At 53.4% G+C, this 25,768-nt stretch overlaps 8 protein-coding genes across 8 annotated transcripts; 4 read left to right on the top strand and 4 right to left on the bottom strand.

Moving 5' to 3' along the window:
* Window position 1: 1 nt before the first annotated feature.
* Window positions 2–2,076, top strand: HEM2 (porphobilinogen synthase HEM2; the record flags this gene model as incomplete). Its single annotated transcript, XM_076638118.1, has 8 exons — window positions 2–24; window positions 113–290; window positions 733–804; window positions 890–1,074; window positions 1,191–1,313; window positions 1,429–1,485; window positions 1,586–1,673; window positions 1,792–2,076. 8 exons carry the CDS (start codon window positions 2–4, stop codon window positions 2,074–2,076), a joined length of 1,011 nt encoding a protein of 336 aa, XP_076496034.1.
* Window positions 2,077–2,262: 186 nt separating this feature from the next.
* BDY24DRAFT_80497 (uncharacterized protein) lies at window positions 2,263–3,881 on the top strand. Its single transcript, XM_076645154.1, has 4 exons — window positions 2,263–2,583; window positions 2,651–2,842; window positions 2,944–3,735; window positions 3,840–3,881. The coding sequence occupies exons 1-3, from the start codon at window positions 2,449–2,451 to the stop codon at window positions 3,652–3,654; spliced, it is 1,038 nt and encodes a 345-aa protein (XP_076496033.1). The 5' UTR covers window positions 2,263–2,448; the 3' UTR covers window positions 3,655–3,735; window positions 3,840–3,881.
* A 1,478-nt stretch (window positions 3,882–5,359) lies between these two features.
* BDY24DRAFT_441995 (uncharacterized protein) lies at window positions 5,360–6,837 on the bottom strand (the record flags this gene model as incomplete). The annotated part of the gene is made up of 7 exons (XM_076644647.1): window positions 6,613–6,837; window positions 6,384–6,477; window positions 6,271–6,312; window positions 6,008–6,141; window positions 5,852–5,927; window positions 5,644–5,772; window positions 5,360–5,571 (listed from the first exon to the last, which is right to left on the bottom strand). Exons 1-7 carry the CDS (start codon window positions 6,616–6,618, stop codon window positions 5,360–5,362), a joined length of 693 nt encoding a protein of 230 aa, XP_076496032.1. The 5' UTR covers window positions 6,619–6,837.
* Window positions 6,838–8,964: 2,127 nt separating this feature from the next.
* On the bottom strand, window positions 8,965–10,365 carry BDY24DRAFT_325357 (HAD-like domain-containing protein; the record flags this gene model as incomplete). The annotated part of the gene is made up of 4 exons (XM_076637058.1): window positions 8,965–9,104; window positions 9,278–9,427; window positions 9,661–9,869; window positions 10,232–10,365. Coding segments are annotated over 4 exons (633 nt in total), but the record flags the coding sequence as incomplete, so codon positions are not given.
* Window positions 10,366–11,177: 812 nt separating this feature from the next.
* Window positions 11,178–14,082, top strand: BDY24DRAFT_391346 (glycerol-3-phosphate dehydrogenase family protein). Its single transcript, XM_076640791.1, has 6 exons — window positions 11,178–12,010; window positions 12,207–12,377; window positions 12,576–12,723; window positions 12,876–13,106; window positions 13,211–13,490; window positions 13,615–14,082. The coding sequence occupies exons 1-6, from the start codon at window positions 11,456–11,458 to the stop codon at window positions 13,688–13,690; spliced, it is 1,461 nt and encodes a 486-aa protein (XP_076496030.1). The 5' UTR covers window positions 11,178–11,455; the 3' UTR covers window positions 13,691–14,082.
* Window positions 14,083–17,765: 3,683 nt separating this feature from the next.
* Window positions 17,766–20,983, bottom strand: BDY24DRAFT_415818 (uncharacterized protein; the record flags this gene model as incomplete). The annotated part of the gene is made up of 14 exons (XM_076643503.1): window positions 17,766–17,860; window positions 17,946–18,108; window positions 18,192–18,286; window positions 18,383–18,456; window positions 18,537–18,810; window positions 18,891–19,052; window positions 19,126–19,131; window positions 19,207–19,309; window positions 19,379–19,481; window positions 19,574–19,903; window positions 19,999–20,200; window positions 20,293–20,395; window positions 20,533–20,633; window positions 20,749–20,983. The coding sequence occupies 14 exons, from the start codon at window positions 20,981–20,983 to the stop codon at window positions 17,766–17,768; spliced, it is 2,046 nt and encodes a 681-aa protein (XP_076496029.1).
* A 93-nt stretch (window positions 20,984–21,076) lies between these two features.
* BDY24DRAFT_80034 (uncharacterized protein) lies at window positions 21,077–21,680 on the bottom strand. The gene is made up of 2 exons (XM_076645153.1): window positions 21,531–21,680; window positions 21,077–21,412 (listed from the first exon to the last, which is right to left on the bottom strand). Exons 1-2 carry the CDS (start codon window positions 21,570–21,572, stop codon window positions 21,170–21,172), a joined length of 285 nt encoding a protein of 94 aa, XP_076496028.1. The 5' UTR covers window positions 21,573–21,680; the 3' UTR covers window positions 21,077–21,169.
* Window positions 21,681–22,691: 1,011 nt separating this feature from the next.
* Window positions 22,692–25,692, top strand: BDY24DRAFT_341412 (alkaline phosphatase D family protein; the record flags this gene model as incomplete). The annotated part of the gene is made up of 18 exons (XM_076637444.1): window positions 22,692–22,924; window positions 22,998–23,144; window positions 23,221–23,298; window positions 23,376–23,561; window positions 23,655–23,710; window positions 23,778–23,826; window positions 23,904–23,968; window positions 24,033–24,050; window positions 24,125–24,245; window positions 24,307–24,345; window positions 24,418–24,453; window positions 24,513–24,550; window positions 24,625–24,773; window positions 24,838–24,909; window positions 24,985–25,049; window positions 25,139–25,174; window positions 25,256–25,377; window positions 25,553–25,692. The coding sequence occupies 18 exons, from the start codon at window positions 22,692–22,694 to the stop codon at window positions 25,690–25,692; spliced, it is 1,650 nt and encodes a 549-aa protein (XP_076496027.1).
* Window positions 25,693–25,768: the final 76 nt, after the last annotated feature.

Below are 25,768 nucleotides of genomic sequence, written 5' to 3'. Positions count from 1 at the left end.
TATGTCTTCAACCATGGACATCTCGTTCGTCCCCTCCCCTTCCCCTTCCCCTCTCCTCCCTCTTTCCATCCACTAACCTCTTCCCCTTGTTCGCTCTTCGTATGACTCGTAGATCGATCCTCCAAGGCGGCTACGCCCACCCTCTGACCCGCTCGTGGCAATCGCAATCTCGCTCGTTAACGAAGGAGATGCTGATGTATCCTATCTTCATCACGGATAATCCTCAGGAGGAGAGCGTCATTGAGAGTTTGCCAGGGCAGAAGAGATGGGGAGTGGACAGGTTGGAGGAGGTGAGTCGACTCAAAGGAAGGAGACGGAAGAGGGAGAAGAGGATGATTTGGCAGGGACTTGGGGCATTTTCAGCGGAGAAAAGTGTAGGGATGGGATGGAGACTGTGTAGAGAGGCTCGGGGCTCGAGAGAGGAGGTTTGAGCAGGAGGAACGATGGGAAGAAGAAGCGGAGCGGAAGGGAAGGGAAGGTGATGAGCTCGCTCGTTCGACTTTCCTTCCTTCTCCGTCTCCGTTCCCGTTTCACCTCGCCGATCTCCCTGCTTTGCTACGATCTCGTCGCGTGTCCGATGAGAAACACATCCCATCTCATTCTGATTCCATCGAGCTCCCTTCATCCTGCCCAATTTCCGCCCAAATCGAACTCTGTCGACTCGAAAGTCAAGCTCACCTCCCTCCTGGTCCTCCCTCCCTCTCTTCCTCTTCCTCCTCCTCCTCTACTCAGTTCCTCACCCCCCTCGTAGCCAAAGGACTCGCTTCCGTCATCCTCTTCGGAGTCCCCTTCAACCTCGAGAAGGTTTGTTCCCATCGCTTCCTTCTCCTTCAGCCCTCTCCCCAACTCACTCCTCCCTCCTCCCGTCTCTCTTACCCGTTTCCCTCAGGACCCCGTCGGATCCAACGCCTCCTCCCCTACCACCCCCGTCATCCTAGCCATCAAGAAGATCAAATCCTTGTTCCCTAAGGTCCTCATCGCCGTCGATGTGTGCTTGTGCGAGTACACCTCCCACGGACACTGTGGAGTGTTGGACGCCGAGGGGTTGATTGATCAGGAGAAGAGTGTGAAGAGGTTAGTCCTGGTTTGGTTTGGATCTGGTGGAGTTGTAGGTGTGCGAGAGAAAGGGAGGAAGAGAGCGAGGGAAGCTAAAACTGACGCGTCGCTTTCGTTTTCGTTTTGTTGTTTAGGATCGCCGAAGTAGCGGTCGACTACGCTAAAGCTGGAGCCCAAGTCGTCGCTCCTAGTGATATGATGGATGGGAGGATCAGGGATATCAAGCGAGGGTTGATGGATGCCGGGTTGGCGAACAGGTGAGTTCCGTTTCGGTTTATTTCGCCGCTCTCAAGTTATTTTCGACTCGAACGAGAACGAGCAACGTTCTGACCGACTTTGGGCTTCCGTTTTTTTTCTCTCGATTTGGTGCAGGTGTGCTCTGATGTCCTACTCTGCCAAGTTCGCTTCGTGCCTTTATGGGCCTTTCAGGTTCGTTTCGACGCGTCCTTCTTGTTTTTTCTTTCGTCCTTTGGCCCTTCGTTCAGCGTTGCTGACTCTCCTTCTATCTTTGGATCTCGCTCTCTCGCAGAGAAGCAGCCGGTTCAGCTCCTTCCTTCGGCAACCGAAAATGCTACCAACTCCCTCCCAACGCTCGAGGTCTCGCTCGACGAGCCATCGTTCGTCCTTCTTCCCTCCCTTTCCCCTTCGCTCTTCTCCGTTTCTCCTTCGTTTACGTCTTGCTCTCCCTGACCCATTCCCACTCCCTTTCCCATCCCTTCTTTCTCCCTCTAACAGGTCCGTGACATCAACGAAGGAGCCGACCTCATCATGGTCAAACCCTCCCTCCCTTACCTCGACATCATCTCCTCCGCCTCCCAACTCGCTCCCGACCACCCCATCGCATGCTACCAGGTCTCAGGCGAGTACGCCATGGTCGTCGCTGGAGCGGAGAAGGGCGTTTACGATCTGAAGGAGATGGCGTTCGAGAGTGTGGAAGGGTTTGTGAGAGCCGGGGCGACGGTCATTTTGACGTACTTTACGCCTCAGTTTTTGGACTGGTTGGATGAGGGGAGGGAGTAGGGAGTAGGAGGAGAGTGAGGGTGGATAGGGAGGAGGGAGGGGGATGGGGATGGAGAGGAGGGAATCGATGAGACGCGTTTTCGTTGTCTCAGCTGTCGGAGAGGAAGTCGGTCAGAAGGAGATCGATCTGGAGAGAGAGAGATGAGATTGCTAGAGAATGAAGAGAGAATGAAACATGAGAAGAGATAGAGGATGAAGCGAGGAGTCAGAGCGAGCCAATAAGGGAACGGATCGAAACGCGACGCGTCGTGTCTTTTTGTAGGCTGTTTAGAACTCTTGTGCGCATTCGGAAAGCGTCGACGTCACGGATAATCGATACTGCAAGCTCTTCGAGACCTATGAGCCTTTTACTGAAGGATTGATAGCAAAAAAATGCGCCAGAGGGAGGGGGCTGATCAAGAGCTTGCGACGGTCGAAATCGAAAGGGAGGGGAGGTCGACTTTCCTCCTTTTGACCTCCATCTACAACTCCCTCTCAGAAACAGCATCGCTTTCGACCATGTCTCTCGCTCGTATAGATCATCCGAATCGCAGACTTCGATCTCAGCTAACATTCGATCTTCTCCTCCCTGCAGAACAAAGCTCAACTGCCTTGGGATGTCATCCTTCACCTCGTCGACGTCTCGGATCCTCCAGCCCTCGCTCTTCTCTCCAGAGTCTCGTACGACTTCCTCACAGCAGCAGGACCTTCCCTTTACCGATCCATCCACGTCGATTCACCGAATCAACTCGATCTTCTGCTGAATCAGACATCAGAAGCGGCGATGGTGAGCTCGACTTCCTCTCTCCTCCCTCCCTCTCCCTCTGCCCTCGTTTTCCTCTCGTTCGATTTAGCATCTCTGACGGCCTCTCGTTCGCCCATCTTTAGTCCATCAAACCCTCCCGAATCAATCCCCTCCTCTCCCTCTCCCAAACCCGTCACCTCACCCTCAACTTCGCTTCCCATCCGCTCGAATCGCTCGATCCCCTCCCGTCGTTCGTCCAACACACCAACACAACCAGCTGGACTCCCACCCTTCTCCAATCCCTCACTCTCATCCTCAACCCTTCCTCCCCCAAATGCGACCATGGTCTCCTTCAATCTGGACTTTTCCATCTCTTCAGCCCAACGATCCTTTCGGTCGTCGTCGCCGGACCTCCCCTGCTAGGATTGGCTCCTCCTCCTACGACCGCTCGTTCTCCACCGATGCTCTGGACGGAAACCGGAGGTCCTTCGTCTATCCTTTTCAAGTTTCTCAAGTGGAACCGACTCGAGAAACTCGTTCTTCGAGGATCGCTTCCGTTTGGAACGGCGGGGATGGAGGCGACGCGTCCTCGACATGAGATTGTGCTTGATCTCAGGGATGGAGAACAGCATGTAGGATTTAATCGACGGGGTGTGGTAGGACTGCGGTTGGGGAGGGAGTCGTTGTCGAGAGCGAGATTCGCTAGGAGGGTTTTGGAGCTAGGGATGGCGGGGAGAGGAGGGAAGTTGAGGTTGTTGGTCGGGACGGAGGAGGAGGAAGAGAGTTTGAGGAGGGAGGTTGGGATGTTTGGAGAGCCGTACGAGGGACTTATGGATGTGGAGGTGTGTGCGTGATCTAGGTCGGGACGGGCTGAGGATGGATGCGAACGGAGGAAACGCGGTTGACTCGCTGAGGTTTCGACGCGTCGATCGAAAGTGAGTCGAACGTCCTCATCTTTCTCCCAGATTTTCTCACCGTTGCCCGACCTTCTAAATTGAACTTTCTTACTGATCTTGTTTCTTCTTCGCTATCTTTGCAGTACCTCCGTCTCTCGTCAGCACGTCGTCCGTCGTTCGACGCGTCCCCTTCGCCACCCTCCCTCTTTCCTCTTTCGGTGCTTGACCTTCGCCGCAACACGCTTTCGACTGCAGCATCACAATGTGCTACCAGTAGTTCTTGACTCGTTTTCATTCTAGTTTTGTATCTACCTCGCTTCGACGCGTCGTTCGTTTCTCTGTTTCTCTGTCTGTGCTTGCTTTCCCTTTAACCGTTGTACCTCACGACCCTCCGACCGATAGATGCTTTGAATATTTGAATGACTTGTATCACTCTCTACTAGTTTCCTTCCTAGGAAGTTGAGCTGTTAACGAACCGCGTCTTCTTACAAAAGGTTCCCAGCGTCTTCCCGTCGTCGGCCGTTCCTCCCCTTTCCTTCCTCGTGAAAGAGATCACTCATCAATTCAAATCAACTGAACAACTCCGCGAAAGCCGAATAGCCATGGCGGAAAAATTGAAGACGAGCGATCAACTTGGGGAAGGAAGGAGATAGTGGGAACGACTCGACGAAAAGAGACAAGCCAGAGAAGAGAGGGAACCCGGTTTATCAAGTACCTCAACTCCTTTGCAGTTTCAGGTCCTCCATTTCTGTGGGATCTTCTAGCATGAGAGTCGGAAAACAGGTCGATGGATGGCAGAGAAAGACGAACGTCGAGCGGGTCGTCAGGACGACGCGACGATTTCCGAGTTCAGCCACTACTCAGCCCAAATGGACGAAGGAGCAAACGGGGAGAAACTGTTGGAGGAGAAAACATAGCCAAGCATCGAATCGACTGATCTCGAGAGATACAATACGAACGAAACGGCAGAGGGGCACATGAAAGAGACGCGTGTGCGAGACTGTCGTTGCGAGCTCAACCGTCAACCCTTGCGGGTTTGAAGAACAACTGGCAGCGAGCCTAACAACGTACGTGAGCCCTTCACATGTGAGTGGAATGTGGAAGGTAAAGTGAGGTAGAGAACGAGGTAGAAGGAGATGTGAGGCTGAGGAACGCGTGTCGCAGGAACATCGCCTCTCAGGCTCTCCATCGCGAGTGACGGACGAGACGATCTCCCGCGAGCGTACCACACCAGCCGTACACCACCACTTCGTTCTCTATTTCCCTTCCAGCGCAAAAGCAAAGGAAAAGGACCAGAAGGGGAGAAAGGAAAGGAAGAGATGAACTCCTGAGACTACACTTGGAGCCGATTAAATCGGCGAGCCTTTTTAAATCGGCGAGCCGATTACCAGCAGTCTGAGGTAGAATCGGCAATCGGCTGATTAATCGGCTGCCGAATAGTGCCGATTTGCGGATTAATCGGCGATTCTGCCGACTAGTGGGCGAAAGTCGGCGACGACGACGCGCTGAGACGGTAAGACGCGACGCTCTTCAAGCTCTGCAAACAAAGAAGGGTGGAACAAGAATGCATGACAATAGGAAGAGAAGGAATTATAGCTTGAAGAAAGAAGGAAAGAAGAGTGAATAGCACCGACGGGTCGAGCAAAACACTAGAAATCGAAAACTAAGCGGTTCCATCGTAAACGAGATCAATCACCAAGGATGCCCTCCCCTTCCTGAGAACAGAGGTGAGAAGCCCATCAGGAACAAGCCCAGCGTTGGACCATCGGCCGAGGGTACAGGCAGCGGCGGCGGTCGAGTTGTTGAGGCGATGGCGGCGCTTAGACATGAGGTGGGAGGAGACGGAGAAGGCCTGTTCGACGTCGACTCCCGTAGCTATCGAAAATCAACCGCAACAAGGTCAGTCAGTGCGCGAGAGAGAAGATAAGTGGATGAGAAGGAGGAGACTCACCTGGAACAGAAGAGAAATCCAACGCCATAGCGGTGATTCCGTCTCGATTCCTCCATCGCGTCGCTCGGTTCCCCAGTATCCGACAGGACAGAGCTCATCCAAAAACTCAACAAGTTCCGTAGCTCCTGAAGAAGAGGAAAGCACAGTATCAGTAGTGAGCGAGAAGCAAGAGGGAGAAGGTCAAAAGAGACACTTGTGACTCACGGTCCATCCAGAGCCAGAACGCGTCTTGCGGCTTCGGGTCATTAGAACGAGCGGCTGCTCGAGCTCTTTCCAGTCTCTAAAAGTGAGAGAGAGAAAGAGAACGCGTAGCGATGAGACTCGAGATGCTTGGGGCAAGGGTAGAAGAGAGAGACGTACGGAACCAGATCCCAAAATGGAGCTCATCGAGTCGCCAGACGAGGTCGGAGCCAAGGGAGCGCCTCCGCCATCCTTCTTGTAGTGCTTGATCCAGAAATCTCGAGCGATCTCTTGGATGAATTCCTCCGTGTAATCTGAATGGAGATGTAGAGGAAGGAAGAAAGGTCAGCTCGATCTCGGACGAAGGAGCATCGACGCGTCTCGGGTCTCCTTCTTCCCTTCTCGAATCGGAACTAACTAAACACAATGAAGATTGCACTCACCCATAGCCTTGAAGTACTGTTGATCAAGAGAGGGATGAAGGACTGAAAGAAGACGAAAGAGACGGTCAGCGGCGAAAAGGGGCGAGAAAAGAGAGAAGGAAAAAGGGACGAACGAATGGCGACCCGATAGACGTCGCTCTCATGGAACTTCTTCTGGTATTTCTCGATCAGGGTCAAGACGCGTCGGCAAGCGTCCTTCTCGAAGTCCTGAGCGTCTCCACGAACGAGGAGGCTCGACGCGTCTCAAAAGAGTGCTTCTTCGGGGATTTGAACACGTTTTGGAGTTTTCTTTCAGTCTTTTCTCAGGAGAGATTCCAGCACGAAAAGGGGCTTGTAAATTACATACATCCAGCCCGGAAAAGTTGTAGAGGATGACTCGAATGGCAGAGGAGAGGAGCGCCGATTCGCCGATTGTTCGGCGCGTCGCGACGTCCCAATCGGCACTCCGCAACTAATCGGCTCGCCGATTTTCGCAGGTTTTGCCGAGTCGAAACGCCGATTAAAGCCCGATTAATCGGCAAAATAATCGGCAGCGCCGATTCGCCGATTTAATCGGCTCCAAGTGTACCTGAGACCCCCATCTGCCAAAAGCTCTCACCCACTCGTCTTTGATGCGGTGGGAGAGAGCGACCGCGAGGGTTACCAGAAGAACGTTCGGTATACCACGATCTCATGCAAGAAAGATGAAGCAGCACAGATAAACATGGACGAGAGAGGGAGGGGCAGGTTGGACGACGCGCCTCGTGGGATTTCGCTTTTATAACCGTAACGGGCTCAACGAGGTCTCACGAGGATATCGCACGTCACCTACCCCAACCGCGTAGAACCTCTCTTCCTCCCAGAACCCAGAACGAAACAGAGATCGTGAAAGGGGAGAGGAAAGAAGAGCGACCGCTGGATCCGATCGGCGATGAGCTCGGAGAGCAGGGGCGAACAAGACCTTCCGAAGGAAGATCTGCCGCCCTACTTTTCAAACCCAGCTGCAGCGAAAGCCCTTCGCCTCATATCAGATGTAGACGAGAACAGGATCGAAAGAGAGGAAGGAAAGGAGAGGAAGAGAGACGACTCGTGAAGGAAGAGATGGAGGAGCGACGGTTCAACGTCTTCAAAGACAGAGTGCACATCGCTCCGAAGGATCTTCTTTTACGCGAGAGGCACCTTCGAGCCTTCATTGATACTGCAGAGAAGAAAACGAAAGAGGAAAAGGGAGGAGGGAAGGAAGGACGACTCGTGCAGCGAAGATGACCAACCGACGTTGTTCCCTCTTCTCCCCTCGGGTTTGAGAGAACGAGTTATAGAAGGATAAGAACGTCGTTCAACTCCTCGGTCTCGACGAGAAGCCCCTTTTCCAACCAGCCAGAAAGAGGAAACGAACCAACGAACGAACGAACGAACGAACGAACGAACGAACGAACGAGAGGGAAGGAGGACGCATAGTCGTTGCCTGCTTGATGAAACGACGCAGACTCCCCTCCTTCTTCTGTTCGAAGAGAAGAACGCTGCGTCATCCCAAACGACCCGATCTACGAGAAACCCCATCCCATTCCATCCATCGACTCAACCTCAGAAAGAAAGAGGAACGCGACAGAGAGAGGGAGAGAGCACCGACGACTCGTGTGCACGTGAAGCCTTATCAACGACGTACCCAACCTCTTTCAGAGGGTCGTTCGTGTGGGAAGTCAAGCTGCACGAGAGGACCCTCGGGGGGGGGGGAGAGAAAAGAAGACAGAAGAGGGTGGATGGGGCGGGTCATGGTTGGAATGGAAGAAAGGGAAGGAGTGGAGGAGGAAGAAGGGAGGTGGAGCTGGGGTGAATTTCGGAGTTCGAATAATCTCGAACGGGTCAGTAACCACCCTGGAGGGGCGTGTCAGAGCTAAGTATGGGAAAAAGAGAAGCTGAGCTGAGAACCCAGTGAGAGGGACGAAAGCTGCGCGGAGAAAGACTGTTGTGAGAGGGGAAGAAAACGAAGGAAACGGACGAGAAGGACGGGAGACGGCGCGTCGAGTCGCGTTGGCCGTTCGTTTCTCCCTTCTCCCTTTCTTCCATCGAGCCGAGTCGAGCGAGAAGAGGCGAGCTTCGATAAAGAACGAGGGATTCATAAAGACTGAGCCTGATCTAAATCTACTTAATCTCAGCTATCTAGCTAAGTTCGAAGAAATACGAGAACGGAGAAAAGCTGCTGAGACGCACGAGAGAAAAACTACAGTCGACCAAACATCACCCCACCCACTATCCATACACTCGTCCATCTAATCTAATCCAATCCTACTAGTCCAAAAACTCTCCTTCCCTCCTTGGTTTTAAAGAGCCTCCAACCCAGCTCCCTCGGGTCCCTTAGCTCCCGCGACGTTGTCCTTCGCGGCGAAGTGGGACGCGTCAGGGATGGACGAGAGGGCGAACTGAGCGGATCGGAGCTTGGGGGAACCGGATCGGGAGGAGATGGGGGTTTGGAGAGGAGTAGGGGAAGGCGAAGGTCGGTCGATAGGTTGGGAGATGGTGATGTTGAGGACGCCGTTGATCCATTGGGCGGAGACGCTGTGTTTTGGGAGAAGAGAAACGGAACGGTAGGTTAGTTCAAGTCAAAAAAAAGGAAGAACGAGAGGGAGAGGGCGGTGGGTTGAGGAGAGGGAGGAGAGAGAGGGAAGGGGAGAGGGAGAGAGAGAGAGAGAGAGTGAGAGAGAGATCTGAAACGAACTGGGAAAGATCCTCAACGAGGAAATCGGGCTTCTCAGCCTCGAGAGAAGCTCGAGTGTGCGAGGTGCAGGTAGCGAGAACGATGCATCCAGCGGCCTTTCCGGATCGGATTCCAGTAGGAGCGTCCTCGACGACGATACCTGGATGAAACGAGAACGAGAACGAGAACGAAACGAAGACGAGGTTAGCTTTGGGGTTTTGAGGGTTCGAGCTTAAGCTGGTTCGTTCGAACGAGCGAGCAAAGATCCCGAAGAGAGCTAGAGGTACGAGGGGAAGGAAGAAGGGAGAGAAGGGAAGAGAAAGGGAAACGTACACTGAGCGGCAGGAGCGAGGGACTTCTCAGCTCCGAGGAGGTAAGGATCAGGGAAAGGCTTTCCTCGGGTGACGGACTCGGCGGTGACAAAGATCTTGGGGGTGGGAAGACCAGCGGTGGGGATGGCTTGCGAGGCGTAGAAGAAGGTGGCTGCGAACGGAAAGAACGAGGGAAAGGGAGGGAAAGGGAGGGAGGGAAAGAGAGATGGGAGGTTGGAGGTCGTCAGCACAAATCGCTCTCTTCTCTCTCTCTCTCTTCCTACGACTTCCTACGACCCCCTCTAGAGTTCCAAAAAAAAACACCACCTCCCCAAACCTCCGAAACCCCATCCTCAAAAAAACAACAGCAAAAAAGCTCGAAAAACTCGGCCTACTACTACTCACAAGAAGTGCAAATCGCCCAACCCTCAGCTCCGTTCCTCTCCTCCTCGGCTCCCTCTCCAATCTGAGCGAGAAGCTTCGCGACTCCAGGAAGAGCGATGATTCCCTGTCCTCCAGCGGCTCCCTTCTCCTTAGCGGCAGCGAGGATGGCTTCCTCGAATCGAACGACCTCGGAGGCGAGGAGGGTTTCGTCCTCGATCAGGCACCATTTCCTGGAGAGAGGTGAAAGCGAAGCGAAGGGAGGAGAGGAGAGGTTAGTTTTGGGAGGGCGAACGTGCGAAGGGGATGCCGAGGGAGGAGAAAGAAAAAAATCGAGGGTTGGTGACGAGAAAAGAGGGAGGAGGAGGAGGGAGCGGTTGGGGAAACGAGGGGCGGCTGGGCAAGAGAGCACCTGAGAACTCCTCCTCCTCCTCCTCCTTCCCTTCAAAAGAGGAGGAGCTGCGAGAAGAGACCGAAAGATGGAAAGGGAGGAACTAACCTCAAAGCACTATAGAACGAAAGAGCAACAAAGTAAAGTCAGTTTGTTGAACGAAAGGAAACGGAGAGAGGGCTTGAACTTGACTCTTCCACTCACTCAGTGGTCCTGTATCCATGAGCGGATCTGAGGATGTGAGGCAAGTCGAGGAAAGGGTACGTCTTGTGCATCGTCTCCCAGGCGACAACGACAGCGGGGGAGGAATCAATCAGGGTTCCGTCCATGTCGAACAGGAGCTGTGGCAGAAGGAACGAGAAAGAAAGAACAAAACCAAACGAAAGGAGGAAGGAGGTCAGCTCGGGCGAAGAAGGAGAACGAGTTGGATGCGAGAGAGAGAGAGAGAGGAAGGAAGGACGAACAGCAGAAGGCTGGATGGTAACAGAAGGTCCGGACATAGTAGTAGTAGTAGGTGGTGGTTGAGGGAGAAGAAAGGAAGGAAGAGGTTGGTGGTTTGAAGGAGGAAGAAGAGAGAGTTTCTCTTTCAAGTTTCGAACGACGACTTCTCTCTGCCTTGGGGTTTGAGATTTTGGGCGAAGGGATCAGAAGCGGCCGGGCTTCTGACTTTTTTTGCGCTCTCCTCTTCTTCTGGCGAGACGTCATCAGTCAGGTTCCCCTTTTTTTTCTCCGCAATCGAATCGAAATCAATCAATCTGAGATCAAGTAGTTTCTCTCCTCCCTCCCTCGTTTTTTTTTCACTTGGGTCGCCCTTGCCTTACCGTTTCGAGCTTGGGCGGAGAGAAAACTGGTGTGAGAGAGAGAGAGACGATGGGCTGAACTTTGAACACGTTCGAGATCGAGAAAAGCGGAGCCGGCGGTAGTTTCAGTTTCAGAGTCGGCGACGGAGTTAAGTAACTCTTTTTCTCCCGCGCGTGTTCGTACGAGAGAGAGGAAAAAAAACTTCACAAACGTCTCTCTCTCCCAGATCTAGAGAGAGGGAATAATAATCTCTCTCTTTTTTTGAATCTCTGGCAGGTGATGATCCCCTTGACATCATCCGTTGAGGACTCCAGAGACGCGGGGAGAGAGAGAGAGCCAATCAGAAAGGGAGCAGAGAGAGAGTTTGACCTGAGTTTTCCCTTTTGCGCTTGCCTCCCTCGCCCTCTCCTCTCCTCTCTTTGACCGACTTCTTCCCTTTCAACCCCCACCCTGTTTTCAGTCCCCTCCTTCCGTCGTACTCTCCTACTCTTCAACTCTTCTACTACCACTACTACCAGACCTCGTCTATACCAACGAGCTCTTTTTCAACCCTCTTCCACTTCCACTTCAGCCCACTTGCACTCCTTCTCCTTCTCAACTCGCTTCCCTCCCCTCGCTCTCCCCAGAATGTCTTCCTCTCCTCCTCCTCCTCCTTCGACCTCGTCTCCCGCTCCCGCTCCCATCGTCGTGAACGACACCAACTCTGTTCACCCGGTCGCTCACACCTCTGGAGCCATCTCTCCTCCCGCCGCGGCCACTCCCTTCACCCTCTCCACCTTCCCTTCTCCCATGTCGACTCCTTCGTCCTCCCGACCTCCCTCTCCCATGTTCAGAGCAGCCCACCTCCCCACCAACGCTCTCTCAGGTTTGGGAGCTCTCTCCTCCCTCGACGACACCATCCTCAACGATCCTCCCAAAAAACTGCGACGAGGGTCCTCCGTCGGAAGCTCGTCCTTGCCTCCTTCGAGGAGAGGGTCCAGTGCCAACCTTCCCAAAATGGAGGCTCTCTCGATGGGAGGAATGGCTACTCCTCCTGCTCCTAGACCCGACGGCGTCGTAGACAGGGTCGCCGTCATCGGAAGTGGATCCTGGGGGACGGCGTTGGCGAGGATCGCTGCTATCAACGCGGCCGAGAAGGAAGGTTTCCATCCCGAGGTCAGGATGTGGGTTCGAGAGAGAGAGGTACGTTCTTCTTCCTTTTCTTATCTCTTTTTTTTCACTATTCTCTTGTCTCTTCGAGGAAGAGCTTCAATCGAGCGAAACCCTCTCTTCAGCCCTCTCGCTCTTCTTTTATCGTTTTCGTTTCCGAAGTGCTGACGTCTCTCCCCATCTCTTTTCCCTTCCCTTCCCTCCTTATCTTTCCTTCCTTCACCACCAGGTTCCCGGCCGAGGTCTCCTCACCGAGCTCATGAACAAGGAGCACGAGAACGAGCGATACCTCCCGGACGTCGTCCTCCCTTCCAACCTCATCGCCGTCCCTTCCCTCACCGAAGTTGTCAAGGGAGCCACCCTCATCGTCTTCTGCGTGCCTCATCAGTTCTTGCCTCCCGTACGTTCACTTCCTTCTCTCCAAACCTTCGCTTTCTTCTCTCTCTCTCAAGGCCGCAAGACATCGCTTTTTTTCGTTCGTTTCAAAAGGCCTGGCCTGGGCTGACCCTCCTTCCTTCCCTTCTTTCCCCTCTTTTTTGGAACTCCCGTTTGGTTCCCCTTTCCTCGTCATCGGTTCTCGAAAATTAAAAACGCTCAGGTCATCGCTGAGCTCTCCAAGCCTGGAGTCCTTCACCCTGGAGCTCGAGCGCTCTCGGCCATCAAGGGAATCGAAGTCAACGGACCTGACATCTTCACCTACCCTTGGTTGATCGAGGAGAAGCTCGGACTTTCGTGCTCTGCTCTTGGTGCGTTTTCGCTCGTTTCTTCTTTTCTTTCCTTTCCTTCGCCTCTTCTTTCAGCTCGCTGCTTGTCGACAGCGAAGAGAGAGAGAGAGAACCTCAAACTGACTTTGTTTTCGTTTTCGGCTCTCGTTTCGTTCTCGTTTGTTTTTTTGCAGGAGGAGCCAACATCGCCCTCGAGGTCGCCAACTCCCAGTTCTGCGAAACCACCATCGGGACTCCCTCCCAGGCCGACGCTTCCGCCTGGCACGCCGTCTTCGACACCCCCATGTTCAGGGTTCACTGCATCGAGGACGTGTCGGGAGTTTCCCTCTCGGGAGCGCTCAAGAACGTCGTCGCTCTCGCCGCTGGGTTCGTCGATGGTTTGGGAATGGGTGGAAACACCAAGGGTGAGTCGGTCGACTTCTTCTGCTGCTGTCCTTTTGAGGGAGGGGAAGAGAGGGAAGAGAGGAACGAAAACGAAAAACGCTGACTCTCGTCCTTTTTCAATCAGCCGCCATCCTCCGAATCGGTCTCCTGGAGATGTCCTCGTTCACGCTCGAGTTCTTCCCCGACGCTTCGCCCTCGACCTTCTCCCACCACTCTGCCGGAGTCGCCGACCTCATCACGACCTCGTTCGGAGGAAGGAACAGGAAGTGCGCCGAGGCGTTCGTCAAGACGGGGAAGACGTTCGATCAGCTCGAGGAGGAGTTGCTCGATGGACAGAAGCTTCAAGGGACGGTGACGAGCGAGGAGATCTACAAGTTCTTGGAGGCTAGGGGAAGGGTTGAGGGGTGAGTCAACTAAAAAAACAAACCGTCTTTTGGTTGCGAAGACTCGTCGAGAACTGACCTTTTCTTCCCTCCCTCCCTTCCCCTCCCCTTCCTTCCCTTCCCCTTCCCTTTCCTTGAATCAAAGCTACCCCCTCTTCGAGAAAGTCTACCGAATCGCCTTCGAGGGACTCGACGTCAAGTCCATGTTCGAGGGTCTCTAAACCAACCCACTCTCTCTCTCCTTTCTCGCCCCTTGCCCTTCTTTTTCTCTCTCTCTCTCTCTCTAGCTTTAGCTTTAGCTCTCTCTCCTTCCTTCCTTCCCTTTCTTTCTTTCCTTTCTCTCCCAAACTAAACCCACGTACAAACACCCACACACCCACCCACACACACACACACACTCAAACACTACTTAGCTGTAGCCTCTAGCACTCCTCTCCCTCTCTCCCTCTCTCCCCCCCGTCTTTTTGCTTTGCTTTTGCTTTTTGCGTCGTCCGTCCGTCGTCTTTCTCGGTCGGGTCGACGGTGACCTCCCATAGATACTTTTTTTATTGCCTTTTTGGGCGCTCGCGGAGACCAGTCTATCTATCGTAATTGATTTGATTCTTTCTTGCGATCTTGGGAGGAAAGGAGGGAGGGAGAGAGAGAGAGAGAGAGAGAGGAGAGAGGGAACGCGTCGCGTCTCGTCTCGTCTGGATCGCCGCGCTCGCTCGCAAGAACTGCGAGAGGGAGAGGAAGGAAGGGTCGAGGGTCGAAGGTAAATGAGGTGAGGAAAAAAACCCTTTTTCTTGACAGGGAGAGAGAGAGAGAGAGAGAGAGAGAGAGAGAGAGAGGTCGAGGGCGAAAGAAAGGAGAACCGGAGGTGAGGGGAGTCGACGCGTTCGTTCGGTCGGTGCTGTTTCTGGTTCTGTTTCGTGTGCAAAGGTCTGCTTGCTTGAATTAGTGGCTTTCGAATCGATTAACGAGGGGTTCAGCTGGTTGCTGTTGAAGATGGAGTCGAGTGCTGTGAAGGGAGGGAGCGAGGCAGAAGGAGGACGGGGAACGAAAGGGACGTGAGTTGATGGTTTGGTTTCATGAGAAGCAAAACGAGTAGTCTAGAGAGATAGAGACGCAAGGTTGATCATCGACGAAGGAATGAAAAATCGGTAGGGACATGCTAGCTAGGTACAACCTGGAAGGGAAAGAAGAAAAAAGACAAACAACGAACGGCGCGTCGGGAGCCAGCTGTTGAAACACAGGAACGGGGGAGGACAGCGATAGACATCTTGCGATGAAAAGTAACAGCTTTCATAGTAGAGCTTTCGTTGTCGGGTTTGATGAAAATAGGGGAGGGTTGTGCCCAAAAAAATGTCCGAAGGGGACGCGTCGAAAACGATGGACGAGGTGACGAGGTGACGAAAGACTGAGGCTCTGTCCAAAGAAGAGTGAAGCAAGAAGCGTGATATATAGCGAGGCTCAGTGGAGAAGCTCGGATCGAGTAGGGGTAGCAAGGTCTGGGAGAAAGAGGAGGGGGACTCACTTGGAAGTTGGTAGAGAAGACGCGTCGAGGATTTGATTCTCCTCTCCTTCTTGTGCGCTCACTGCTCATGTCTCTGGATTTTGTCGTCTATCTTGCTCGTCCTTGCTCACTCGGCGACCCTTCGCTCGTGCTAGACAAGCAAAAAGGAGTCGGTTACTAAGAGAAAAAAGTTCGAACTCCGAAATCGACTCCCTCTTTTCTCCTCCTTCCACTTCTTCCTTTCTTCTTCCATCCACCATCCATTCTCTTCTTTCCTCTTTTCTTCTTTTCCCTCTCCTCTCAAGGAAGAGGATCTTCTCGTGAAGGTCTTGATCCTGCGACGGACGACCCTCTGAAAGAGGTTAGATTCGTCGTTGGGGGGAGGCTTCACACGAGTCGGTCGGTGCTTTCTCCCTCTCTCTGTCTCTTTCCTCGTTCCTTCTGAGGTTGAGTCGATGGATGAAAAGGGACGGGGCTTCTCGTGTGTAGGGTCGTTCAAGTGACGCAGCGTTGTTCTCTTCGAAGAGAAGAAGGAGGGGAGTCTGCGTCGTTTGAGCGGGACGTGAGTCCGCAACGAGGAGTCGTCCTCCCTCTCGTTCGTTCGTTCGTTCGTTCGTTTCCTCTTTCTGGCTGGTTGGAAAAGGGGCTTATCGTGCCATAGAAGGTGGTGAACGACGTTCTTTCCCTTCTCTCTCTGTCCTTTGGGAAGAAGGAGGGGAGAACCGTCGCTTGGTCATCTTCGCTGCACGAGTCGTCCTTCCTTCCCTCCTCCCTTTTCCTCTTTCGTTTTCTTCTCTGCAGTATCAATGAAGGCTCGAAGGTGCCTCTCGCGTAAAAGAAGATCCTTCGGAGCGATGTGCACTCTGTCTTTGAAGATGTATTGAACCGTCGCTCCTCGATCTCTTCCTTCACGAGTCGTCTCTCTTCCTCTCCTTTCCTCCCTCTGTTTCCTTCGTTCTCTCGTCTATGATCGGAGATGAGACGAAGGGCTTTTTCTGGGATAGAGCTTGGGCAGCAGGGTGGCAAATCTTCGTTCGGAAGGTCCTGTTCGCCCCTGCTCTCCGAGCTCATCGGATCCAGCGGTCGCTCTTCTTTCCTCTCTCCTTTCACGATCTCTGTTTCGTTCTGGGTTCTGGGAGGCATGAACGGTTCGGAAGGCTGGGCTGGGATAGGAAAGTCGTGCTTCGTGAGACTTCGTTGAGCCCCAAACGGTTCGAAAAAGCGAGATCTCACGAGGCGCGTCGTCCAACCTGAACCCCTCCCTCTTTCTTTCCTGTTCGTCTGTGCCGCTCTATCTTTCTTGCATGATATCTTAATATACTGAGGCTAGATGACGTTCTGTTTCCGTCCCCAAGCAGGTCTCTCTCCCACCGCATCAGAGACGAGTGGGTGAGAGCTCGCGTCTGGCGGCTTCAGAAGTTCATCTCGTTCCTTTCTGGTCCTTTCCCTTACTTTTTTGTTGGACGGGAGTTATGGAACGAGGTTTGAGCTGAATCTGTCTTCGCGGGAGACCGTCTCTCCGTCGCTCGCAACAGAGAGGTGATGTTCCTCAGTTCCTGCAAGACGCGTTCTTCCAGCCTCGCATCTCCTTCTATCTCGTTCTCGACTTTCGATCCGTCGTTTCACTGACATGGAAAGGATCCAGCGTGGCCTGATTCGCTTGGGCGAGTTCCTGTTTGTCAAATACGATCTTCTACAGCTTGAACTCGCGATGGCAAAGCTTGAACACGCGTCTCTTTCTTCCCCTCCTTTCCCTTCAACTCGTCGTTTAGGTCTGCGGGTGAGGATGTTGCAGTAAGGACCCTGTTTGCTCCTCCTCATTGACCTCGCATCTCATATACTCGCCTTTATCCGTCTGACTTGAGTTTGAGGTTTGTCGCGTCGTCGTCTTGGATCTATTCGCTCCCCGTCTTTTTCTAAGCCTAGATCGTCTGCATCGGCATCCGGCTGTAGTCACTCCTTGACAGACGCGGCTCGACGTTGAAGACGATGCAAGCTCAGAGGTCGACGTGGCCGCACATCAGATCCCTGCCGGCCTCGTTTTTTTTTTTCAGCCTTCACGCGTTCCTCCTTCCTCCATCCCCAAATGATCAACCGTCTTCTAACTTCCCTACGTGGTAGCGTCTACGTCAAGTTCAAGAAGAGGCGACGTTTGGGCGGTCAGAAGTCGTCAGGTCTCCTCGTTCTGCCTTGGGTTCGAGTTCGACGCGTCGAGGGACGACTTCAGTTTCAACTCTTCTTCTTCCTTGGATTTCTAGCTGCATATCAGCTACTAACACATGTCAGGCTTTCTGTCTGGATTTTTTACTCGCTGTGGTATCGGAAGTCTTCAGTCTTGACGTTGAGAAGAAAGACGAGAGTGAACGCGGTTCGGCGACGCTCAACGGTTCAACCTCATCTTCTCGAATCGACAACAATTGCTTCGACAACGAGCAGCGAGCTTGAGCTTCTTTGCAGCGTGTCGTTTTTTAAACGATTGAGGATATAGTCAGATCTCACTCGGGAGAAAGGAAGGAAAGAACAAACCTCTGCGTTCTCTTTGCCCTCCCCTCCTTCCTCCTCAAGACGCCGCCTCCTTCCTTCTCAAGGATTCGACCGAGGTCTAGCTTCGGAGGCCGAAGATAAAAAGAAAAACAAGCCTCCGACTCCTTTCCGGTGCATCAAGGCAAAGCGCTTCCGAAAAGATCAGTCGAAAGAGGTCTGCCCGACGCGTCGCGTTCTTTCTTCATCTGGGACTGTCGTAAGATCATGAAACATCCAAACCTGCTACTATGCAAAGAGAACCCTTCTATCGAGCCTCATTAGTCCGACTTCTTCGACCTCGAAACCGACCTCAACCAAGATTTCTTCTTCTTTGACGCCGTCGAAGGAGCTTTCTCCGAGGGTGCGTCCGATGCTGGGAAGAAAACAAAGAAAAAGGAAGCGAAAGGTCAGATTGACGCTTCAACGGAACGAGGAGAAGGATGGACAAGAGAACTGACCAGGAGCAGAAGGCTTATCAACGACTGAAGCAGGATCCGACCCCGACGAGTCTTCCTTCTTTGACTTCTTCTCGTCCTCGGCCTCGTCCTCAGCGTCCGATTCCGACGACGAGTCCTTCTCGAGATCTTCCTCGAGCCTTTTGGCTTCCTTCTTGTATCGTCGCTGTTCGAAAAGAGAAAGGGAAGCAGTCGGTCAGTGAGGAGCTTCGACGTCGTGACGAGGAAAGAAAAGAGATCAGCACCCACGTCGTCTCTCGCTCGGATCTTCTTCTTGAGAGCCCACTCCTCGGCTTCTCGCTGCCTCTGTTCTTGGATGAGAAGTTGTTGCTCGTTTACCCATCCTACGAGGGAGGAGGAAACCAAAAGAGGAGATCAGAACGAGAGAAAGAAGGCAAGGAAGAAAACGAAATCGAGTCAGGAAACGGTACCAAACTCACCAGCAGCAGCCTCTACAGCCCCCTGAGGATCGTCCTTCCACTTGAGCAGGTAACCTTGAAGCGAAGCAGTCGAGCTGCGAAGATTAAAAGCGCAGACGCGTCGTGTCAGTCTCTCGCCCTCATCGCGTCGCGTCGGAAGCCTCGATCTACTCACAAAGTCCCTTCTGGAACTGCCGTCCCAAACTCCTTCGAAAGCTCCTCCACCAGAGATCTCTTCTCTACAGCCCAGAGATCCTCCTCGACAGCAAGCACCGACGCTCCAGCCTCCGCTGCCTTCTCAGCTCGTTTCGTTCGAGCTCGCTCGATCTCTCCTTTGGAAGGAGACATCATGGCGGTGAAGAGTCCTTCGATCTGTTCCGTGCAGGCGAGGTTGAACTGGATCTGAACGTCGAACCTTCCGGGTCGCTTGAGGGCTGGGTCGAGACGGTCTGGAGGGGAGGAGGCCGACGAGACGTCGAGGTCAGCGTCGAGGTCTCTTCTCGACGGCTTGGTCGAGACAGGAACTCACCAATGTGGTTCGTAGTCGCAAAGATGACTCGTCCGTCGACTGAGCAAACTCCGTCGAGAGCGTTGAGGAGACCAGAGAGGGTGATGGAATTGGATCCGGTGTTGAAGTCGGGGTCGGCTTGGAGGAGGAGGGAGGAGAGTCGAGGAGCGACGAAGGCGCAATCTAGAAGAAAGGAAAGGGAGCGGAAAAGTCAGATTACAACGAAGATTTGACGAAAGAGCAACAGGTTACTTACCGATGTCTAAGAGAGAGGAAGGGAAAGAGAGTCAGCCTCAAGTCGCGTCGTGCGAAAACGGAACAAGGTCGATCGACTGACCTTCAATCAAGATCAAGCAGTTTGGAGGGGTCTCCGCGATAGCGGTAAGAAGATCAGAGTCACTCATCTTCTCGTCGGAAAGAGTAAGGAGGTAGATGTTGAGCTGAGAAAGGTCAAGGACGTCAGAGATCTGTTCAACGACGCGTCTTCGTTTTGTTGAAAGTCTACTCACCGAGAGTTCCGACGAGATAGCGCTGACGATGGAAGTCTTCCCACCACCTGGTTCTCCGTAGAGAAGGACTCCTCGACGATGAGGGATGCCTCGCTCTTGGTACCTGAAAAGGAGAATGAACGCCGAGAGGGTTAGCACGAGACGAGAGGCGGAGCTCAGGTCAACTTTGCAAGGACTAAACCGAACTGAACTCACCACTTCTTCCTCCCCAAGAAGTCCTTCACGTCTCGAAGAAGTTCGATCCCAATCCCACCAGGCAAGATCACACTCTCGACGCTTTTCTTCCCTCGAGTCACCTTCCCTCTCCAACACTCGTTGTACTGTTCCCATCTGTAGACGGAGATTCCTTTGGAGTCCTTCTTGGCATAGAACTCCTTAGAAGCGGCGACGAGGTTATCCAGAGCGGTTCGAGGAGGAGAAGAGACGGACGACTCGAGGGAGGAAGGGAGAGGAGTCGAAAAGATCGAGAAGAGACGGTTGAAGGCGGAAAGGAGAGGTGGGAGGGGAAGGATCCGAATCTTGAGGCTAAAAAGAACGGGGGGAGAGCGTGATGTAAGTAGGTCAGTACATAAGTAGGGAAACAGGGGAGTCCTCCGAAACGAGAGACGCGTCAGACTCACTATTCGACCTCTTCTCCAGCTTCCCCGTTGTCATCCTCGTTCCGAGACGAGACGCGACGACGAGCCTTTCCGTCCTCCCTGACGAGAGAGTGGTTAGCGATCTTGGACCTTGAGATAAGAAGGAGATTTCCGTCGAGCAGGAGGAGGGTGTGAGACGAAGGGAAAGGAGCGAGTTTGTAGTCGTGAAGACGAGCTGCCGAGGCTATTAAGATCAAGGAGGGTTGACGAGTCAGTTGAATCTTGCTCCGAGCTCATACCTAGCATCCGAAGACAAGAAGAATCTCGTGAACTCACCGTCCTGGTCGTAGCCCTGATCGATCTCGTCGTCGTCGTAACGCCCGTTGAAGTTTGGTCGATGCTCCTCGACTTCCGAGTCCTTGACGACTTGGATCTCGATCTGACCAGGCGAACCAGGAAGTGAAATTTAAACGAGGTCAGCATGTCGTTGCAAGATGGACGAAGGAGATGAGTAGGACGCAAGCTCGCAGGGACAGGAACGGCCAAAGGCGCTTGAGGAAAGGAGAAGGAACGAACCTTCTTGCTGGTATGAATCTTGTAGGGTCGAGAGCTGATGTAGGCAACTATCCAGGAGTAGACTGGAGACGAGGACTTGACGTAGGCGGAGACGAAGAGGACTGGAGCAAAAGAGAAGGAAGGAGGGGTGGAGTGAGCTCGGTCCTCCCTCTTTGTTTTCGCCACCACCATCGATGAAATTCAACCGGAGAGGCAGGAATGAATCGACGAGCTCACCATCAAGAAGCCAACGGAACGGTCCAAAAGCCCAACCTCGAATCCAGGAAGAGGTAGACATCAAAAGCGGGACGATGGACGAGAGCAAGAGTCCGACGGAAGCGAGCCCTCCAGCTGATCCTGCTCCTCCCAGGGCACCAGCAAGAGATCCAAGTCCGAGAGCGGCGAGGAGAGAGTGAGAAGTAGGCGGGATAGCTGTGGTTGCGTTGACGATGGTGGAGTTGAGCGAGTCCATCCCTGGAGAGAGGAGAGGGAGGTGGTCGATGTGGTTGAGGGAGAGAAGACGAGGTCGCCACCTCGCTCTTCTCTCTTTTGAACCTTTCGGCTAAGCCCCTCCAGCGAGTCACCTTGCGTAGCTGCCACTGCCTTCTCCCGCTCTGAAACCTCCCCAAAAATGACTCAGGAGAAAGGAGAGGTGAAATCAGGACCGCCCGCCTTCTTCACAGCCGTCGCGTCCGTCGACTGTTGCTTTGGCCAGAAAGTGGGAGCCGATGCTTCTCTCGTTGCCATCTCGTTTGTAGCTGACGACTCGAGTGAGATGCGAAGAAGATCGAGGGCTGAGGGCTCTTGAAAGGAAACGTACAAAGTTTGGGCTGAACGAGGAAGACCCCTCTTGAGAATCAAGCGGATCCGACCAACCCGTTCCTCGCTGGATCTTGACAACCTGAAGCACGAAAAGTCAGCTGAGAGAAGATAATATGCATCGCTAAGCTACCAAGCTCACTTCATCAAGAGAAGAAGAGCGAGAGAAAGCCAAAGCACGAGCCTGAAGGAAAACTTACGAGAGAAACGAGCGAGCTCAACTTCCCTCCCTCCAACTCCATCCCCCTTCTTCCCACCAGCAGCACTTTCCCCAACCAAACTCCAGCACTCCAGCTCAGTGGAACATCCCATGCTGTCTTCTCCAATCGACAACTTCCGTCGCATGCTCTGCCTCCTTCAGCTCGTTAGAGTGGCTGAGAGCAACCGTTGAGGGTCGAAGCAGGAACTGTCGAGCTCGTCTGAATCGCTGCCTTCTCCTCCTTGCGCGAGAAGGTAGTGATGAATGCGGTTATGTATCGTGAGTGTTTCTATCAGAGGCTACTGAAGTTGGATGGGAGTCCTAGGCGAAGGAGGAAGGGAGATGGTGGGATTGAAGAGCTGGCGAAGGAGGAGGGAAGGAGGTGTGGGCGGATGGAGGATGGATTCGCCATCTCGAGCTCAATATGAGTCTCGGGGATCTCTCATACGAAGAAGAGTAATACGTAAGCTCTCATGAGCTAGGCGTAGGTCGGAGAGGTCGCCTAGACGAGGAGGAAGGAGGGAAGGGGCTGTTGTCGTTGAAGAGGAGGAAGGAAGACGGAAGCTCACACTCTTTCCCTCTCGCTATTTTCGACGCAGCCCTTCGAAATATGCTATCCTCGACATCCCCGATCTTGAGCAACGGACAAGCATATTGATCTAGTCAGAACTCGGTTGAAGCAGGATCTTTGCTGCCTAGAACTGAGCTCAAACGGCTCGACCACAGTCGTTCGACTCCCTCTCCGGCCCTCCCTTGCTCTGCCTCCGCTGCTTCGATCTCTTCGCTCATAACACCCTCGAGTCTTGCTCGAGTGCCTCATATGCATCGAGACCCAAACCCCATCGACGTTCGAGGACGTTGGCTGAAACCGTCGGTACGCGTGAGCCTCCTCACCTTTCGCTCCTTTCACCCACATAGAGCCCACCCACACGTTCAGGTGATTCACTCTCTGACGCGCTATAAACAGCTTACTTTTATAGCTCCCTTCTCCGGAGATCTGCAGGTTTTCGTGCTAGATCGACTCTTGGCTCAAGAGAGGCCGCCAACCAACGTTCACCCTCCCTCCTTCCTTCTCCACGTTCTCTTTCTACCCGACCCTCCAATCACCGCTCGCTGATTGCCCAGTTGACCTCTCTTTCTTCTCAACCATCATCTGCCCAAGATGCTTTTCCTCATTCCCACAGCTGGCGCGCTCGCTCTCGCCTCTCTCGTCGTCGCCCTTCCTCGAACCGGTCCCGTCGCTCTCGAGTCAAACCTCGCCTACCGATCTCCATCTACAACTGTCGAATACCTCAAGATCGATACTCAGGACGTCTACGATGGGCTAGGGAAACGATGGACTGATACGTACACTGGGAAGCTGGAGTTTCCGTCGGGTGTCGCCTCGGGTGATCCGTTCGTCGCTCCCTCCGATCCTCGTTTCGTCACTCGTTCGATCAAGCTCACTTTCATCTTTTTCTCCACCCAGATACTCTGACTCCGTCATCCTCTGGACCATGCCTCGCAAGTACCAGGTACCCAACGCCTGGCCTCCCGTTTGTCTGCAATGGATCGTTTCGTCGTCGGCGAACTTCACTTCGAACTCAACGGTCACCAGTGGCTACGCTCAGACGACGTGAGTCTTCTGCATGACCCTACTTAGAGAAGATCTCCAACAGCTAACTTAGGTTTGCTTCCTTGCGATCCTGAAGCGAGGAGGTCGGTTGGTCTGTCAAAGTTGAAGCGACGGGACTCCAGCCTTACACGAAGTACTTCTACCGATTCGAAAGGTGAGTCCGTCAGTTCAGCGTCTCTGTATTATAGCCTGCAGCTGATCTTCCACCCTCGTCATCTTTTTCTCTCTCAGCTGTGAGGGACCAAGCCTTGGAGTCAGCGACGTCGGATCGTTCAAAACTCTCCCTGCCGACGACGACGATGTTTCCGTTCTCAAACTCGCCACCTTCAGCTGCTCCAACCTTCCCTTCGGGTTTTTCAACGCTTACGGTCACGCTGCCAACAACTCGGACTCTCTTGATTTCGTCCAGCATCTCGGGTGAGTTCGACGCGTCTTCTCGTTTGGTTCTAACTTCTTGGTCTCCGCGACGCTCGAGGTCTGAAGAATTCCTTCGTTTCTGCAATGCTCTAGAGACTACATCTACGAGTACAAAAATGGAGACTACGGGGATGGGACTGCTCTCAATCGTGAGTGACCTGCCCTCGAGCTCGCAGCCAAAACCCCGTCGAGCTGACCTTTCTTTCTCCCTCGCAGGTATCCCCAAACCCGACCGAGAGATCTCTTCGCTTCAGGACTACAGAGAGTGAGCACCGCATTATGGCTTCGTCTATCGTCGCTCGAACTCGCCTGACGCTGTCTCCTTTGTCTCCTCTGTTCCAGTCGGTACGCGTCGTACCGAGAGGATCCTGATCTTCGAGAGCTTCATCGAGTCTTGGCTTGGCAGAGTGAGTCCTATTGCGTCTTATTGCTCAAAGCACTCGTTTCTGACCTTCCTTCCGCTCTGTTCAGCTGTTTGGGACGATCATGGTTCGTCGAGCCTCTCCTCCTCTTTCTCTTTCTTTCAACTCACCCTTTCCTCCCCTTTCGTTCACCATCCTCAGAGGTTGCCGACAACACGTGGTCTTCCGGCTCCGCCAACAGTAACGACACCCTCGAAGGTCAAATCGGAGCCTACGAGTTCAGCCAGAGGAAGGCCAACGCGGTCAGGGCCTACTACGAGTGGTGAGCCTCGAAGCCTCTTCGTCTTCTCCTCCACTAATACTGACTTCTATCGTTCTTATAGGATGCCTATCCGACAAGTTGAAACCGACAACAAGCTCAGGTACTTCCTTTCTGGTTTCTTTCGGTGCTCGTTTCGACTGTCTCCTGACGCTCTCGTGTCGACTCCTTTCAGAATCTGGAGAAGCTTTAAACTTGGAAAGCTCGCCGAGTGAGCCCGTTCCTTTCCCCTTTTCCCTTCTCCGCTGACCTGTGGCTCGTTTTCTGCAGCATGATCATGCTCGACACCCGACAGTACGATCGGTCGAGTACGTTCTCGACTTCTCGACGCGTCTCCTCCCCTCGTCGGCGATGCTGACCGTTTTCCTCTCGACCAACCCAGTAACCGACCTCTACTACAACACGGAGTTCATTCACGACCACGCCAGCGACGTTGATCGATCGATTACTGGGACCGTCCAGCAGAAATGGCTCCTCGATCAACTCTCCGAGTCGCAGGCACGAGGAGCGACGTGGCCTCTCGTTATGCAGGTTTGTCTCTCACTTCACCTCGATCAGAGAGCCTACGTACTCATCCTTCCCGTTCCCTTTGCAGCAAGTCGTCTTTTCGAGAATCAACTACACGATTGCGACCGGAGGGTCTCTCGACTTCAACGTCGACTCTTGGGTGAGCCCTCTTCCTTTGAACACCCTCGTTCTCATCCCTCCTGAACACCTTCGTTTCCTTCACGTTCTTTCTCAGGAGGGATATCGATCCGAGAGGGACAACATCCTCAAGCACATCGAAGACAACAAGATCAACAACGTGTTCGTGCTCCGCTGCTTTTCATCTTCTTTCAAAGTCCTTGTTTATCTTCTCGCCCATCTGACCTGTCCATTCACCTTCTCCTCTACAGTGTGATTCTTTCCGGAGATACTCACGCAACCTGGGTGTGAGTCTCTCTGCTTGCCACTTCGTTTTCGTCGCGTCTCGTTTCCTGACGACTCCTTGGATCTTCCTCCCTCTTTTCCAGCTGCGAGCTCACTCGAGACAACGCTACCGACTACAACCCTTCTACCGGAGCTGGATCTCTCGGAGTCGAGTTTGCTGGCTCAGCTGTCTCGAGCCCCAGCTCTTACGGCTACGGTTCGACTCGTCCATTTCTTCTTTCTCGCCCTCTCTCTCTTCCTGACCAATCCCGCCCCTCTTTTCGTCCCATCAGGTTCAGGATTCAACGATGCGATTTGTGAGCTTCTTTTCGTGTCCTCTATCCTGTTTTTCTTCCGTCATCTGCTGAATCCGACGACTTCGACGCGTCTCGTTTTCACAGACAAAGGAATCGCTCACAACCTCACTCTCGCCAGTCCCACTCTCCAATACGCTGAAGGCCAGATGAGGGGCTACTGTGAGTTTTGTTCCATCTCCGTGTCCTGCTCTCCCTCTTTTCTCATCTTCGAACCCGAACGCTGACTCGGTTTCTCACTCGCACGACTCCTCGGATCTCACAACAACAGTCCAACTCACGATTAGCCCCTCCAACGTCACC

The sequence above is a fragment of the Mrakia frigida genome, assembly GCF_051309035.1.
Source record: "Mrakia frigida strain ATCC 22029 unplaced genomic scaffold BDY24scaffold_18, whole genome shotgun sequence".
NCBI classification, from domain to species: domain Eukaryota; kingdom Fungi; phylum Basidiomycota; class Tremellomycetes; order Cystofilobasidiales; family Mrakiaceae; genus Mrakia; species Mrakia frigida.
The sequence above is the reverse complement of the archived record's forward strand: the minus strand, read 5'-3'. Positions and strand labels throughout refer to the sequence as shown.